Source organism: Salvelinus namaycush, unplaced genomic scaffold, assembly GCF_016432855.1.
Source record: "Salvelinus namaycush isolate Seneca unplaced genomic scaffold, SaNama_1.0 Scaffold598, whole genome shotgun sequence".
Lineage (NCBI taxonomy): Eukaryota > Metazoa > Chordata > Actinopteri > Salmoniformes > Salmonidae > Salvelinus > Salvelinus namaycush.
Window position 1 is genome coordinate 56,702 of NW_024061306.1, and position 13,479 is coordinate 70,180.

Sequence of the window (13,479 nt, forward strand, 5' to 3'; positions counted from 1 at the left end):
AGGTAGTGCTAATCTAGGATCAGTTTTTCCTGTTAGATCATAATAAATAAGATTAGATGGACCGGGGGACCTGATCCTAGATCAGCACGCTTTATGAATATGGGCCCAGGTTTCTGTAGGATACCCGGCTTTCCAGTGGGAGTGAAACAGTAGAACCAAAGATGTATAAAACTGATGAGAAGGAATAAGGACTTCATATATAGTGTAGGAAATGACAGTGTTCCATGAAAACATGTTCCTGATAACAACAGCTCCAAAATGTTGTCCTGTATTCATATTGTATTTTTTATTTATTTTTAATCCCAGGCCCCCGTCCCTGCAGGAGACCTTTTGCCTTTTGGTAGGCCGTCATTGTAAATAAGAATTTGTTCTTAACTGACTTGTCTAGTTAGATAAAGGTTCATTATAATAAATTTAAAAAACACAAAATCAATAACATTTAAAAACCTCACAGACAGACCTGTGCATCATAACATCACTTCAATCACCAACCACCATACATACCTCTGTACTCATGCAGTATTTACATATCTCTCTCTCTCTCTCTCTCTCTCTCTCTCTCTCTCTCTCTCTCTCTCTCTCTCTCTCTCTCTCTCTCTCTCTCTCTCTCTCTCTCTCTCTCTCTCTCTCTCTTTGATGATGGGGGGATTTCTATTCTTCCCTGGCTGTGAGCTCAGCGGGTTTCTCTCTGTCACTCTAATCCCCCCTCTCTGGGCGCCAGCATATAAAAGGTCCGGGAGGGCCCTCTCCACTCACACACCGACCGCCTGAGCCCACTCCTGTACCCACACACTGAGCAGAGGTAAGAGACGGCCACACAGAGATACAGAGAGATGGGGGATGAGGGAGGGATAGATTAGGTATCTCAAACGTCAAATTCAAATACAGGTCACTCTAAATGGCATCATAGTAACTAGAAAGAACCCATAAATAACTTATTGTCCTTCATTAACGTGTTTTATCTAGTTCCACAGGGATTGTTTAATGAATCTATAGGTTCTTGTTATCTATAAGATCTGGTTGACTATTTTACATTGGAGATTAATGTACTTTTAAGTGGACATGCTTTGTACATGGGCAAAAAAACCCAACAAACTCTTAATTTCTGTTCTTACTGACGTTTGGATCGTAAGGGAACCTCGAGGAAACATTTTAAGTGGCCAGTAGCGGTCATGTGGTTAATAAACCTCATCCAAGATGGCTACTCATATTTTTCTGTTCCGTTGATCAATTACAGGCTCTGCTAAGGAGCTAAGGAGTAAAGCAGGGGTCTACTGTCTAGAACACAGTAGGTTTGGGTAAAAGTTGTAGACTTCAATGGGATAAAGTGGTAAATGAGTTGTGTCTGTTTAAACAGCATTAAACTTAGCAGCAGTGTGTTGAACCCTGGTACCTTTCTTTACCTTCTTTGATTTCCTTCCCTCCGTCATCCCTCTGTTTTGTTCCAGTCATCATGTCTGGAGAAAAGTCTAAATCTGCTACCCAGACCGACGGCAAGGCCGCCCAGGGGAAGAGATCTGAGATGGGCATGAACGCCTACAAGGTAACACACATGCATGTATACACACACACACACACACACACACACACACACACACACACACACACACACACACACACACACACACACACACACACACACACACACACACACACACACACACACACACACACACACACACACACACACACACACACACACACACACATACGCATGCATATACACACACACATGCACACATATAGGCACACACACATATGCACACATACTCACACACACATGCACGCATTCACACACATACACACACAAACACATGCATGCATACACACACACACACATACATACACACACATAATGTATGCATACAAAACCAGATGGCCACACATATATGTTATATAATTGTTGGTACTTTGACACTCGTACGTAACTACTCACACACTGTTTCCACCCAATGCCTCTAGTTGCCTGTGGTGGTAAGTCACAGTTGCCATAGCTATGTGTGTGTGGAGGCGTTCTAAGAGAATCACACAAGGACAGTGTCTGCGTCCAAAATGGCCCCCTGTTTCCTATATAGAGCACTACTTTTGACCAGAGCCCTAGTGCACTATATAGGGAATAGGGGACCATTTGGGAATCAAAAAGTGTTTGTTTTGTTACATTACACAGTTCAGCCTCAAAGAAAAAGATGTGAGAATTAAACTGTAATTTCTCTCTTTTATCTTTCTCCTCTCTCTCTCGCGCTCTCTCTTACACCTCCCTCCCTCCCTCCCTCCCTCCCTCCCTCCCTCCCTCCCTCCCTCCCTCCCTCCCTCCCTCCCTCCCTCCCTCCCTCCCTCCCTCCCTCCCTCCCTCCCTCCCTCCCTCCCTCCCTCCCTCCCTCCCTCTACCTCTTTCTCTATCTACCTCTCTCTCCCCCCTCTCCCTCCCTCCCTCCCTCTCTCTCTCCATCTCAGATGTGTGTCTTCGACCAGGAGAACTTCCAGGGCCGCTGTATGGAGATCACCAATGAGTGCATGAACGTGTGTGACATGGGCATGGACAGGGTCCGCTCCCTGCGTGTCGACTGCGGGCCTTGAGTACCAGCCTGTCCCTCGACACACACACACACACACACACACACACACACACACACACACACACACACACACACACACACACACACACACACACACACACACACACACACACACACACACACACACACACACACACACACACACACACACACACACACACACACACACACACACACACACCTCAGCTTCACCAACACACACCTAATCCCCACATGCACTTGTAGTGAAATCTTTTCCTTACACTAACGCTACTATGACACACCCATACCTGTTTGTCAATCTCACACAAACTAACATTTATTCCTATCAAATGTTGCTGCAACCATGGTTCTCAATGTGTTCCTGCCTCTCTCTATCCCCCTCTCCTCCCCCTCCCTTACCCCTCCTCTTCCCTTCTCCCTCTCGCTCCCCCTCTCTCCGCCCCCTCCCTTACCACTCCTCTTCCCCTCTCCCTCTCGCTCCCCCTCTCTCCGCCCCCTCCCTTACCCCTCCTCTTCCCCTCTCCCTCTCTCTCCCCCTCTCTCTCCCCCTTTCTCCCTCTCTCAGTTTCGTGGGTTATGAGCAGATGAACTTCTGTGGTGAGATGTTCATCCTGGAGAAGGGAGAGTACCCTCGCTGGGACTCCTGGAGCAACTGTCAGAAGAACGACTACCTGCTGTCCTTCAGGCCCGTCCGCATGGTATGTCACACACTCCTCTGTTTGTCTCTCCCCATCACTCTGTCCTTCAGGCCCGTCCGTATGGTATGTCACACACTACTCCATTTGTCTCTCCCCATCACTCTGTCCTTCCATCTCTCCAGCACTACATCTCTGTCATTGGCCAGAATACATTTACATACACTTATCTGAATATCATGTATTTCTGCTGTTAGTAATCATCTCTCTTAACATCCATCCATATTCATTCATCTATTCATTCATTTATCCATCCATCCACCTACTCATCCATCCATCCATCCACCTACTCATCCATCCATCCATCCATCCATCCATCCATCCATCCATCCATCCATCCATCCATCCATCCATCCATCCATCCATCCACTCATTCATTCATTCATAAATTCATTCATTCATCCATCCATCCATCCATCCATCCATCCATCCATCCATCCATCCATCCATCCATCCATCCATCCATCCATCCATCCATCCATTAATTTATCCAAACTGATCAGTTCGGCCTGTTATCTGTTAGTTATGTTATGTTAGTTTTTAACTCCACCTCTCTCTCTCCCCCACCTCCCTCCCCTCTTTCCCCCTCTTTCCCCCTCTCCCCTCTCTCTCAGGACCCTGAGAAGCACAAGATCTGCCTGTTCGAGGTTGGAGAGTTCAAGGGTCGTAAGATGGAGATCATGGATGATGATGTTCCCTCTCTGTTCTCCTACGGATTCACCGATAGGGTCGGCAGCATCATGGTCAGCTGCGGAACGTGAGTGGTCCTCACTGCGGCATCAGGACACACCCACATCGCAGACAAACATGCCATTGGTCTATAGGATGAGATAGAGCAGGAAGTGGATGAGACAGTGATGTCATTATGACATAAACAACCAGGAATCACCAAACCTAGATACCTTAGATCGTTTGTAATCTACTGTACAAATTATTCATTCATTTCAAATGGCTGAGTCGTTCCACCATTTCTATGTAAATAATAGAATTCAGAAACAACAGTTCCAAAAATAGTTTGGAATGACGAAAGTTTCCACAATAGTTTTAATTGTCAGAGGGGTTCCATTTAGAAGATCATTTAATATATAGGCTCTCTGTTTCCCTCTGGCTTCCTGTGTCTACATACTTCAAATAGAATCTAGTCTGCCTCTCAAATGGCACCCTATTCCCTTCATATGCACTATGGGCCCTGGTCAAAAGTAGTGTACTAAATAGGGAATAGGGCACCATTTGGGACATATCCCTGAAGATCTATGATTCACTTTCAGAAATGCATCAGGAATGATGTCAGGATGTCTTTCCTGTGTTAAACAGCCTCTTCAGAATCAGAACAAAGGGTTTTATATAGCACAGTTTGTGTGTGTTCGTTCATGCGTGCATGTGTGTGTATGTATCTGTGTGCATGTGAGCTTCGTCTCTCCAGTGTATCTGCACAGTGAGAGAGGAGATAGGTCCAGTTCCTTCATAGATGGGTTTGGCCCACAGTGAGTAGACAGGTTCCCCTCTGGTTGAAACATCAAACGGACAGACTGGTACCTGTGGCACTACAGGCAAAACGTGACAAACAGATCAATACCTCTGTTTAGCAAGACATATCTCTCCCTCACAGCTTCCAACTCCCCTGCCTGTTCTCCTGATGCTGTCGGCTTCTCATCTTTTCTCTCTGTCTCCCTCGGTTCTCGCTTTCTTTTCTACTTTACTCTTCTTTGTTCATTTCTCTACCTCTGTGTCCCTCCTGGCCTCTCTCTCTGTCTCACAGTATTGATTCTCTCTCCGTCTTTCTTTCTCGCCTCTGTTCATCTCTTCTTCCTCCTCTCTCTTTCTCCCATATATGTCCCTCTCTTCCCCCATTCCAGCCCTCATTCACTCAGCCCTTTCCAACTTCTCCTCTCTCTCCCATCTCTCTCCCTCTCTTCCCCATCTATCTCTGTCCCTCCATCTCTTCACTCATCCCCCTTCTCCTCTGCTGTTTTCTTCCAGCTGGGTGGGTTACCAGTTCCCTGGATACCGTGGTTCCCAGTACCTCCTGGAGAAGGGTGACTACAAGCACTTCAATGAGTTCGGCGCCCGTCACCCCCAGTTCCAGTCTGTGAGGCGTATCCGTGACATGCAGTGGCACCAGCACGGCTGCTACACCTTGTCCAGCAAGTGAGGGTCCCAGAGGGCGAGAAAGAGAGTGAGCGGAGGAGAGGCGGAGGAAGGGCACAGTAGAGGAGGAGGAGGGGGGAAGGCTAAAAGGGACAGGAAGAAAGCACCCTATCTATAGGAAGATAGAAAGCTCCCTCCATACCTCCATCCGACCCCTCATCCCCCCGGTGATCCTCTCCGTGGTTAGATCATTTTTTTTTAGAGCGAGGGAGAGAGCGAGGGATGGAGGGAGGTAATTGTTTTTTCCCCTCTTGAGACGGCGCCCTCTACCTGTTTGAGAGATGTAAGACTTGTGGCGTACAGCCGCCCTGATTGGACAGATGCGTCAACACCAAGAAACAACAATGGATTCTAAGACTATTGACGTAAATAAACAGCGACAACAACTCACAGATCAACAAAGACCAGATGTGGTGGGTTGATAGGTAGATAGCTAGATATTCTCTCAATTTTTTTCTCTCTCTCTCCATCTCTGTTATTTTCAGCCCCCTCCCTTCCCCTCTCTCTCTCTCTTTTTCCCCCTCGCATAACTAATTTTTCATCCAACCATCCTGTTTCTCTTCAAACCTAAATTCAGCCCAAAACGAGACGACTAGTGCTTCTCCTTTGACTCTGATCTATGGGGGTACGGATGTGTGTGTGTGGGTCTGTTGTCGTGGCTAGAAGAGGGAATGGGATCTAGGGTTCTAGACTTCTAGGGTTCTAGGATTCAAGGAAACGTGCTGCGTACCTCTGCCACAGTCACTGTAAACACTTGTACTCAGACCCTGCACCCTCTTCTATCCTAACCCAAATAAAGAGACTAAACCTGACCTGATTTCACCTCGGATTCTTCATTTAATCATATGTTTCTCTTGTGACGGTGATTGTGTGACAGAGAGGAGATCCAGCAACTCTTAGAGGACAAGTTAATAAGAAAGCTTCTGAACTGTTCAAAGCAAAACCAACGTGTTTCGTGTCTTGGACTTCATCAGGCTTTTAGACAGAACAAATAATGAGCCTTTTATACATTGATTGTGTGATATCATGGCAGTAATAGCAGTGGAGGGGTTCTTCATATAACTACAGTCTAGTTAGAACACAGTGGAGGGTTCTTCATATAACTACAGTCTAGTTAGAACACAGTGGAGGGGTTCTTCATATAACTACAGTCTAGTTAGAATACAGTGGAGGGTTTCTTCATATAACTACAGTCTAGTTAGAATACAGTGGAGGGGTTCTTCATATAACTACAGTCTAGTTAGAATACAGTGGAGGGGTTCTTCATATAACTACAGTCTAGTTAGAATACAGTGGAGGGTTTCTTCATATAACTACAGTCTAGTTAGAATACAGTGGAGGGGTTCTTCATATAACTACAGTCTAGTTAGAACACAGTGGAGGGGTTCTTCATATAACTACAGTCTAGTTAGAATACAGTGGAGGGGTTCTTCATATAACTACAGTCTAGTTAGAATACAGTGGAGGGGTTCTTCATATAACTACAGTCTAGTTAGAATACAGTGGAGGGGTTCTTCATATAACTACAGTCTAGTTAGAATACAGTGGAGGGGTTCTTCATATAACTACAGTCTAGTTAGAATACAGTGGAGGGGTTCTTCATATAACTACAGTCTAGTTAGAATACAGTGGAGGGTTCTTCATATAACTACAGTCTAGTTAGAATACAGTGGAGGGGTTCTTCATATAACTACAGTCTAGTTAGAATACAGTGGAGGGGTTCTTCATATAACTACAGTCTAGTTAGAATACAGTGGAGGGGTTCTTCATATAACTACAGTCTAGTTAGAACACAGTGGAGGGGTTCTTCATATAACTACAGTCTAGTTAGAATACAGTGGAGGGGTTTTTCATATAGCTACAGTCTAGTTAGAATACAGTGGAGGGGTTCTTCATATAACTACAGTCTAGTTAGAATACAGTGGAGGGGTTCTTCATATAACTACAGTCTAGATAGAATACAGTGGAGGGGTTCTTCATATAGCTACAGTCTAGTTAGAACACAGTGGAGGGGTTCTTCATATAACTACAGTCTAGTTAGAATACAGTGGAGGGGTTTTTCATATAGCTACAGTCTAGTTAGAATACAGTGGAGGGGTTCTTCATATAACTACAGTCTAGTTAGAATACAGTGGAGGGGTTCTTCATATAACTACAGTCTAGTTAGAATACAGTGGAGGGGTTCTTCATATAACTACAGTCTAGTTAAAATACAGTGGAGGGGTTCTTCATATAACTACAGTCTAGTTAGAATACAGTGGAGGGGTTCTTCATATAACTACAGTCTAGTTAGAACACAGTGGAGGGTTCTTCATATAACTACAGTCTAGTTAGAACACAGTGGAGGGGTTCTTCATATAACTACAGTCTAGTTAGAATACAGTGGAGGGTTTCTTCATATAACTACAGTCTAGTTAGAATACAGTGGAGGGGTTCTTCATATAACTACAGTCTAGTTAGAATACAGTGGAGGGGTTCTTCATATAACTACAGTCTAGTTAGAATACAGTGGAGGGTTTCTTCATATAACTACAGTCTAGTTAGAATACAGTGGAGGGGTTCTTCATATAACTACAGTCTAGTTAGAACACAGTGGAGGGGTTCTTCATATAACTACAGTCTAGTTAGAATACAGTGGAGGGGTTCTTCATATAACTACAGTCTAGTTAGAATACAGTGGAGGGGTTCTTCATATAACTACAGTCTAGTTAGAATACAGTGGAGGGGTTCTTCATATAACTACAGTCTAGTTAGAATACAGTGGAGGGTTCTTCATATAACTACAGTCTAGTTAGAATACAGTGGAGGGGTTCTTCATATAACTACAGTCTAGTTAGAATACAGTGGAGGGGTTCTTCATATAACTACAGTCTAGTTAGAATACAGTGGAGGGGTTCTTCATATAACTACAGTCTAATTAGAATACAGTGGAGGGGTTCTTCATATAACTACAGTCTAGTTAGAATACAGTGGAGGGGTTTTTCATATAACTACAGTCTAGTTAGAATACAGTGGAGGGGTTCTTCATATAACTACAGTCTAGTTAGAATACAGTGGAGGGGTTCTTCATATAACTACAGTCTAGTTAGAATACAGTGGAGGGGTTCTTCATATAACTACAGTCTAGTTAGAATACAGTGGAGGGGTTCTTCATATAACTACAGTCTAGATAGAATACAGTGGAGGGGTTCTTCATATAGCTACAGTCTAGTTAGAACACAGTGGAGGGGTTCTTCATATAACTACAGTCTAGTTAGAATACAGTGGAGGGGTTTTTCATATAGCTACAGTCTAGTTAGAATACAGTGGAGGGGTTCTTCATATAACTACAGTCTAGTTAGAATACAGTGGAGGGGTTCTTCATATAACTACAGTCTAGTTAGAATACAGTGGAGGGGTTCTTCATATAACTACAGTCTAGTTAGAACACAGTGGAGGGGTTCTTCATATAACTACAGTCTAGTTAGAATACAGTGGAGGGGTTCTTCATATAACTACAGTCTAGTTAGTACACAGTGGAGGGGTTCTTCATATAACTACAGTCTAGTTAGAATACAGTGGAGGGGTTCTTCATATAACTACAGTCTAGTTAGAATACAGTGGAGGGGTTCTTCATATAACTACAGTCTAGTTAGAACACAGTGGAGGGGTTCTTCATATAACTACAGTCTAGTTAGAATACAGTGGAGAGGTTCTTCATATAGCTACAGTCTAGTTAGAATACAGTGGAGGGGTTCTTCATATAACTACAGTCTAGTTAGAATACAGTGGAGGGGTTCTTCATATAACTACAGTCTAGTTAGAACACAGTGGAGGGGTTCTTCATATAACTACAGTCTAGTTAGAATACAGTGGAGGGGTTCTTCATATAACTACAGTCTAGTTAGAATACAGTGGAGGGGTTCTTCATATAACTACAGTCTAGTTAGAATACAGTGGAGGGGTTCTTCATATAACTACAGTCTAGTTAGAATACAGTGGAGGGTTCTTCATATAACTACAGTCTAGTTAGAATACAGTGGAGGGGTTCTTCATATAACTACAGTCTAGTTAGAATACAGTGGAGGGGTTCTTCATATAACTACAGTCTAGTTAGAATACAGTGGAGGGGTTCTTCATATAACTACAGTCTAGTTAGAACACAGTGGAGGGGTTCTTCATATAACTACAGTCTAGTTAGAACACAGTGGAGGGGTTCTTCATATAACTACAGTCTAGTTAGAATACAGTGGAGGGGTTCTTCATATAACTACAGTCTAGTTAGAACACAGTGGAGGGGTTCTTCATATAACTACAGTCTAGTTAGAATACAGTGGAGGGGTTCTTCATATAACTACAGTCTAGTTAGAACACAGTGGAGGGGTTCTTCATATAACTACAGTCTAGTTAGAACACAGTGGAGGGGTTCTTCATATAACTACAGTCTAGTTAGAATACAGTGGAGGGGTTCTTCATATAACTACAGTCTAGTTAGTACACAGTGGAGGGGTTCTTCATATAACTACAGTCTAGTTAGAATACAGTGGAGGGGTTCTTCATATAACTACAGTCTAGTTAGAATACAGTGGAGGGGTTCTTCATATAACTACAGTCTAGTTAGAACACAGTGGAGGGGTTCTTCATATAACTACAGTCTAGTTAGAATACAGTGGAGGGGTTCTTCATATAGCTACAGTCTAGTTAGAATACAGTGGAGGGGTTCTTCATATAGCTACAGTCTAGTTAGAATACAGTGGAGGGGTTCTTCATATAACTACAGTCTAGTTAGAATACAGTGGAGGGGTTCTTCATATAACTACAGTCTAGTTAGAATACAGTGGAGGGGTTCTTCATATAACTACAGTCTAGTTAGAATACAGTGGAGGGGCTCTTCATATAACTACAGTCTAGTTAGAATACAGTGGAGGGGTTCTTCATGAAAACGTTAACAGCTCACATGCTGTACCACCTGTGTTTGACTGACACAATAACAGACAAATATGTACCAGGCGGGTTATGAACCCCGGTCTGCCGCTGTAGAAACCAACGTGTAAACCATCAGACCAAGAGGAAATCCCTTGTTGACAAAGGGCCACATAAAATCGCATGCAGGGCTTGCTACCTCCTCACGTTACCATGAACAATCATGACCGACTCATGTCCACTACACATACGCAGGTCAGAAACGATCAAATCAAACTTTATTTGTAAAGTTATTTCTTTTAAAAAATGCAGTTCAAAGTGCTTAGCAAATAAAATAATAAACTGTGAGAAAGAAAAACACAAAAATAATGTACATAAATATTTTTTTTAAGTAAAACAAGAGTAGAACATATATTCATGTTTCTATGTTTACATAATACAAACAAGTAGGGCTATTCTGAGAGTGTTGATGACGTAGTCTGTCTTCTATTTACACTCCAAAGTATAATATTCATCTTATTTCAACACAAGGTAGCTAACATGGTTTCTCACTCACGGCCATCAACATTTTACATAAATTACTGACAGATTCTTCACAACACCCACCACACCTTTGGTCTAATAATAATATAGAACCGATGACATCAGTCTAAAGCTAGGCCCCCCCCAACTCCCTTATATAAATGCAATGTTACAGGTTCACACCCCCCTAACAAGAGAATGAAAAAGTTTACAATATTTTAATATTAGTTGGCCTTAAACCCTCAATGGCTGGGTGAAATCAGGTGTAGGATTTACAGTCAAACACCTCAAGTAAACATCAGCATAGTGTTTTCTCGGAAAGGAGGTAAGGAGGTAAGGAGGTAGATTAATGTAGACCAGGGATTCAGCCGGCGGGCAGATCGTTTTCTTCAGCGGATGGTCGGGGGACCGGAACATAATTACAAATCATTTTTAGACAGAAAATTAACCACCAGAAAATATAAAAACAGATATAATGTTTGACTAAAACTGAATCATTTCCAACCTTGATTATATTTGTATATGAGTGTACAGGTGGATTCAAAGGACCTGGCAGGGTCTTTCCATAGAGATAGATAGAGGACTCATCTCTGTGTCTGTGCCATCATAGTGTCTGTGACAGCATGGGCAGCACCATTGAGGCTATCTCGTTTTTAAAGTAGTAAATGTTCTTCTTGTTTGGCTGATTGCTCCAAATTCATCCAGTTGACTACTTTAAAATTGTGAAAGACCTCAATGGTAATATCCATGATGAGTCCTCTATCTATCTCTATGGGTCTTTCCAAGTTTATTAGCAGAATCGCGTCAGTGGAAACAAGCCGTTGTCAGGGTTATATGTTCCAGTTGTGTCGGGGACAATGTTAGCATTTTATCAACCCCCTAATTCTCCTAACCTGCTACAAAAAGTAAGGTGCACGGAGAACAGCCCGAGTTTCATCTATGACGTGCTTGGCTGGACAGAGCTACCAGTAAGTGAACATGTTGTTGGATCCCTAGGGGAGACAGGGCTGATACAGTTAATTTGTTTTATGTACTTGTCTTTATTTCTCTCTACCTACAACTCTAAACATTGCAATGACTCACTGAAGAAGCTCCAGGAAACTCCACTATTGTCTCTTCCCCTCCCTCTCTCCCTCCCTCTCTACCTCCCTTCCTCTGTACTTCCCTCCCTCTCTCCCTCCCTCTCTACCTCCCTTCCTCTGTACTTCCCTCCCTCTCTCCATCCCTCTACCCACTCCCTTCTCTGCCTTCCCTACTTCCCTCTTCCTTCTTTTCAACCTGAAAGGATAAAACATTTCCCAGCTAACCATTGGTTCTGGGGACGAAGCATGCTTTTTCTGACTGGTAAAACGGAACCTTTTTTTTTTTACGTTCTGAGAGCGCAAGTGAAAATTTAGCCTGTTCTGGGAATGTTCATTTTTAGGTTCCAGGGAGGTTCTGAGAACATTTTGCTATGGTTCCCTGAACGTTTTCCTGGGTGGTTTTATTAACATTCTGAGAATGGAAATGATAGGTTATTAGAAGATAATGATTAGAAGATAATTCAACATGGTTTCTGAGAACATGTTTCAATAAGACTTTTAATAACACTGTTAGCTTAGGTTAACTGTTACGAACTCCCAGCACACACAGACAGGTTGGTTGTTTAGCAACAAAACAAATGTGTGAGCAACTATGGGGCAAAACAGATGGGGTTGGCTTAGAATGTTGACAACATGTAAACGATATTTAGTCTCCAATGTTTATTGAAAACGTAAATACATTTGCGCAGTGAGCACTTATTGTCTCTCATACACGATTAGCTGTTGGTTAGTTAGCTAGCAAATGTGCCATAATTAGCATTGACATGGATTCAAGAACAAGATGAAAAGAGCCTCTTGGATTCCTCACGTGGCAGTTTCTTCTCATTGTTGCCATCTGGCCTTCCAGAATCACAACAACTGACAAACTTCTGGCCCATTGAGGCGTGTTCACATTGTTTTCCTGACATTGTCAGCTAACCCATCTATAGGGCACATGGAAATAAATCTGCTTAGGCACTAATCATGCAAACACATTTATTTTCTATTGTGGCATGGCGTCAGTGAGATTCAAACCTATAATCTTCTGTTCTCTGTTTGTTTTACTCGTACAAAGCTGTTCACTTTACTCTATTCAAACAGACCCCATTTCAAAGGAAACAAGCATTCATTAGGATGGGGGTGGCCAACACACCTGACCACACTTAACAAGATAGAGGATAGAGTTTTGTTGATGCTGAGAATGGAACATATATGACAAGGTTCAACTTTCTTTGAACCTTGCACATTTTTTCTAATGTGATTTTTATGGAAGGTTTTCTTAATTTTCTGAGAACATGACTTGAAATAGAACCAAGAGGAAACCTGCAGAAAACATTATTCTGAAGTACTGAAACCCCAAAGAAGTTGGTTGTTTATTAACGTGCTCTGAATGTTCTGAGAACATGACTTTAAATAGAACCACGAGGAAACCTGTATAAAACGTTATGCTGAAGTACTGAGATTCCCACCTAAGAAACAAGGTTCTCAGAACGTTATGTGCTTGCTGTGTACCCTGAGCCATTCCCAGAATGTTGTGGAAAGGTAGTACGCAAAATAACCACAGGACAGCCACACTCGTGCAGGACAGCCCCG

The 13,479-nt window shown here is 42.8% G+C and overlaps 1 protein-coding gene across 1 annotated transcript; it reads left to right on the forward strand.

Moving 5' to 3' along the window:
* Positions 1-639: 639 nt before the first annotated feature.
* On the forward strand, positions 640-5,405 carry LOC120041978 (beta-crystallin B2-like). The gene is made up of 6 exons (XM_038986855.1): positions 640-667; positions 1,449-1,543; positions 2,455-2,573; positions 3,124-3,256; positions 3,868-4,010; positions 5,234-5,405. Exons 1-6 carry the CDS (start codon positions 640-642, stop codon positions 5,403-5,405), a joined length of 690 nt encoding a protein of 229 aa, XP_038842783.1.
* The last annotated feature ends 8,074 nt before the right edge of the window (positions 5,406-13,479 follow it).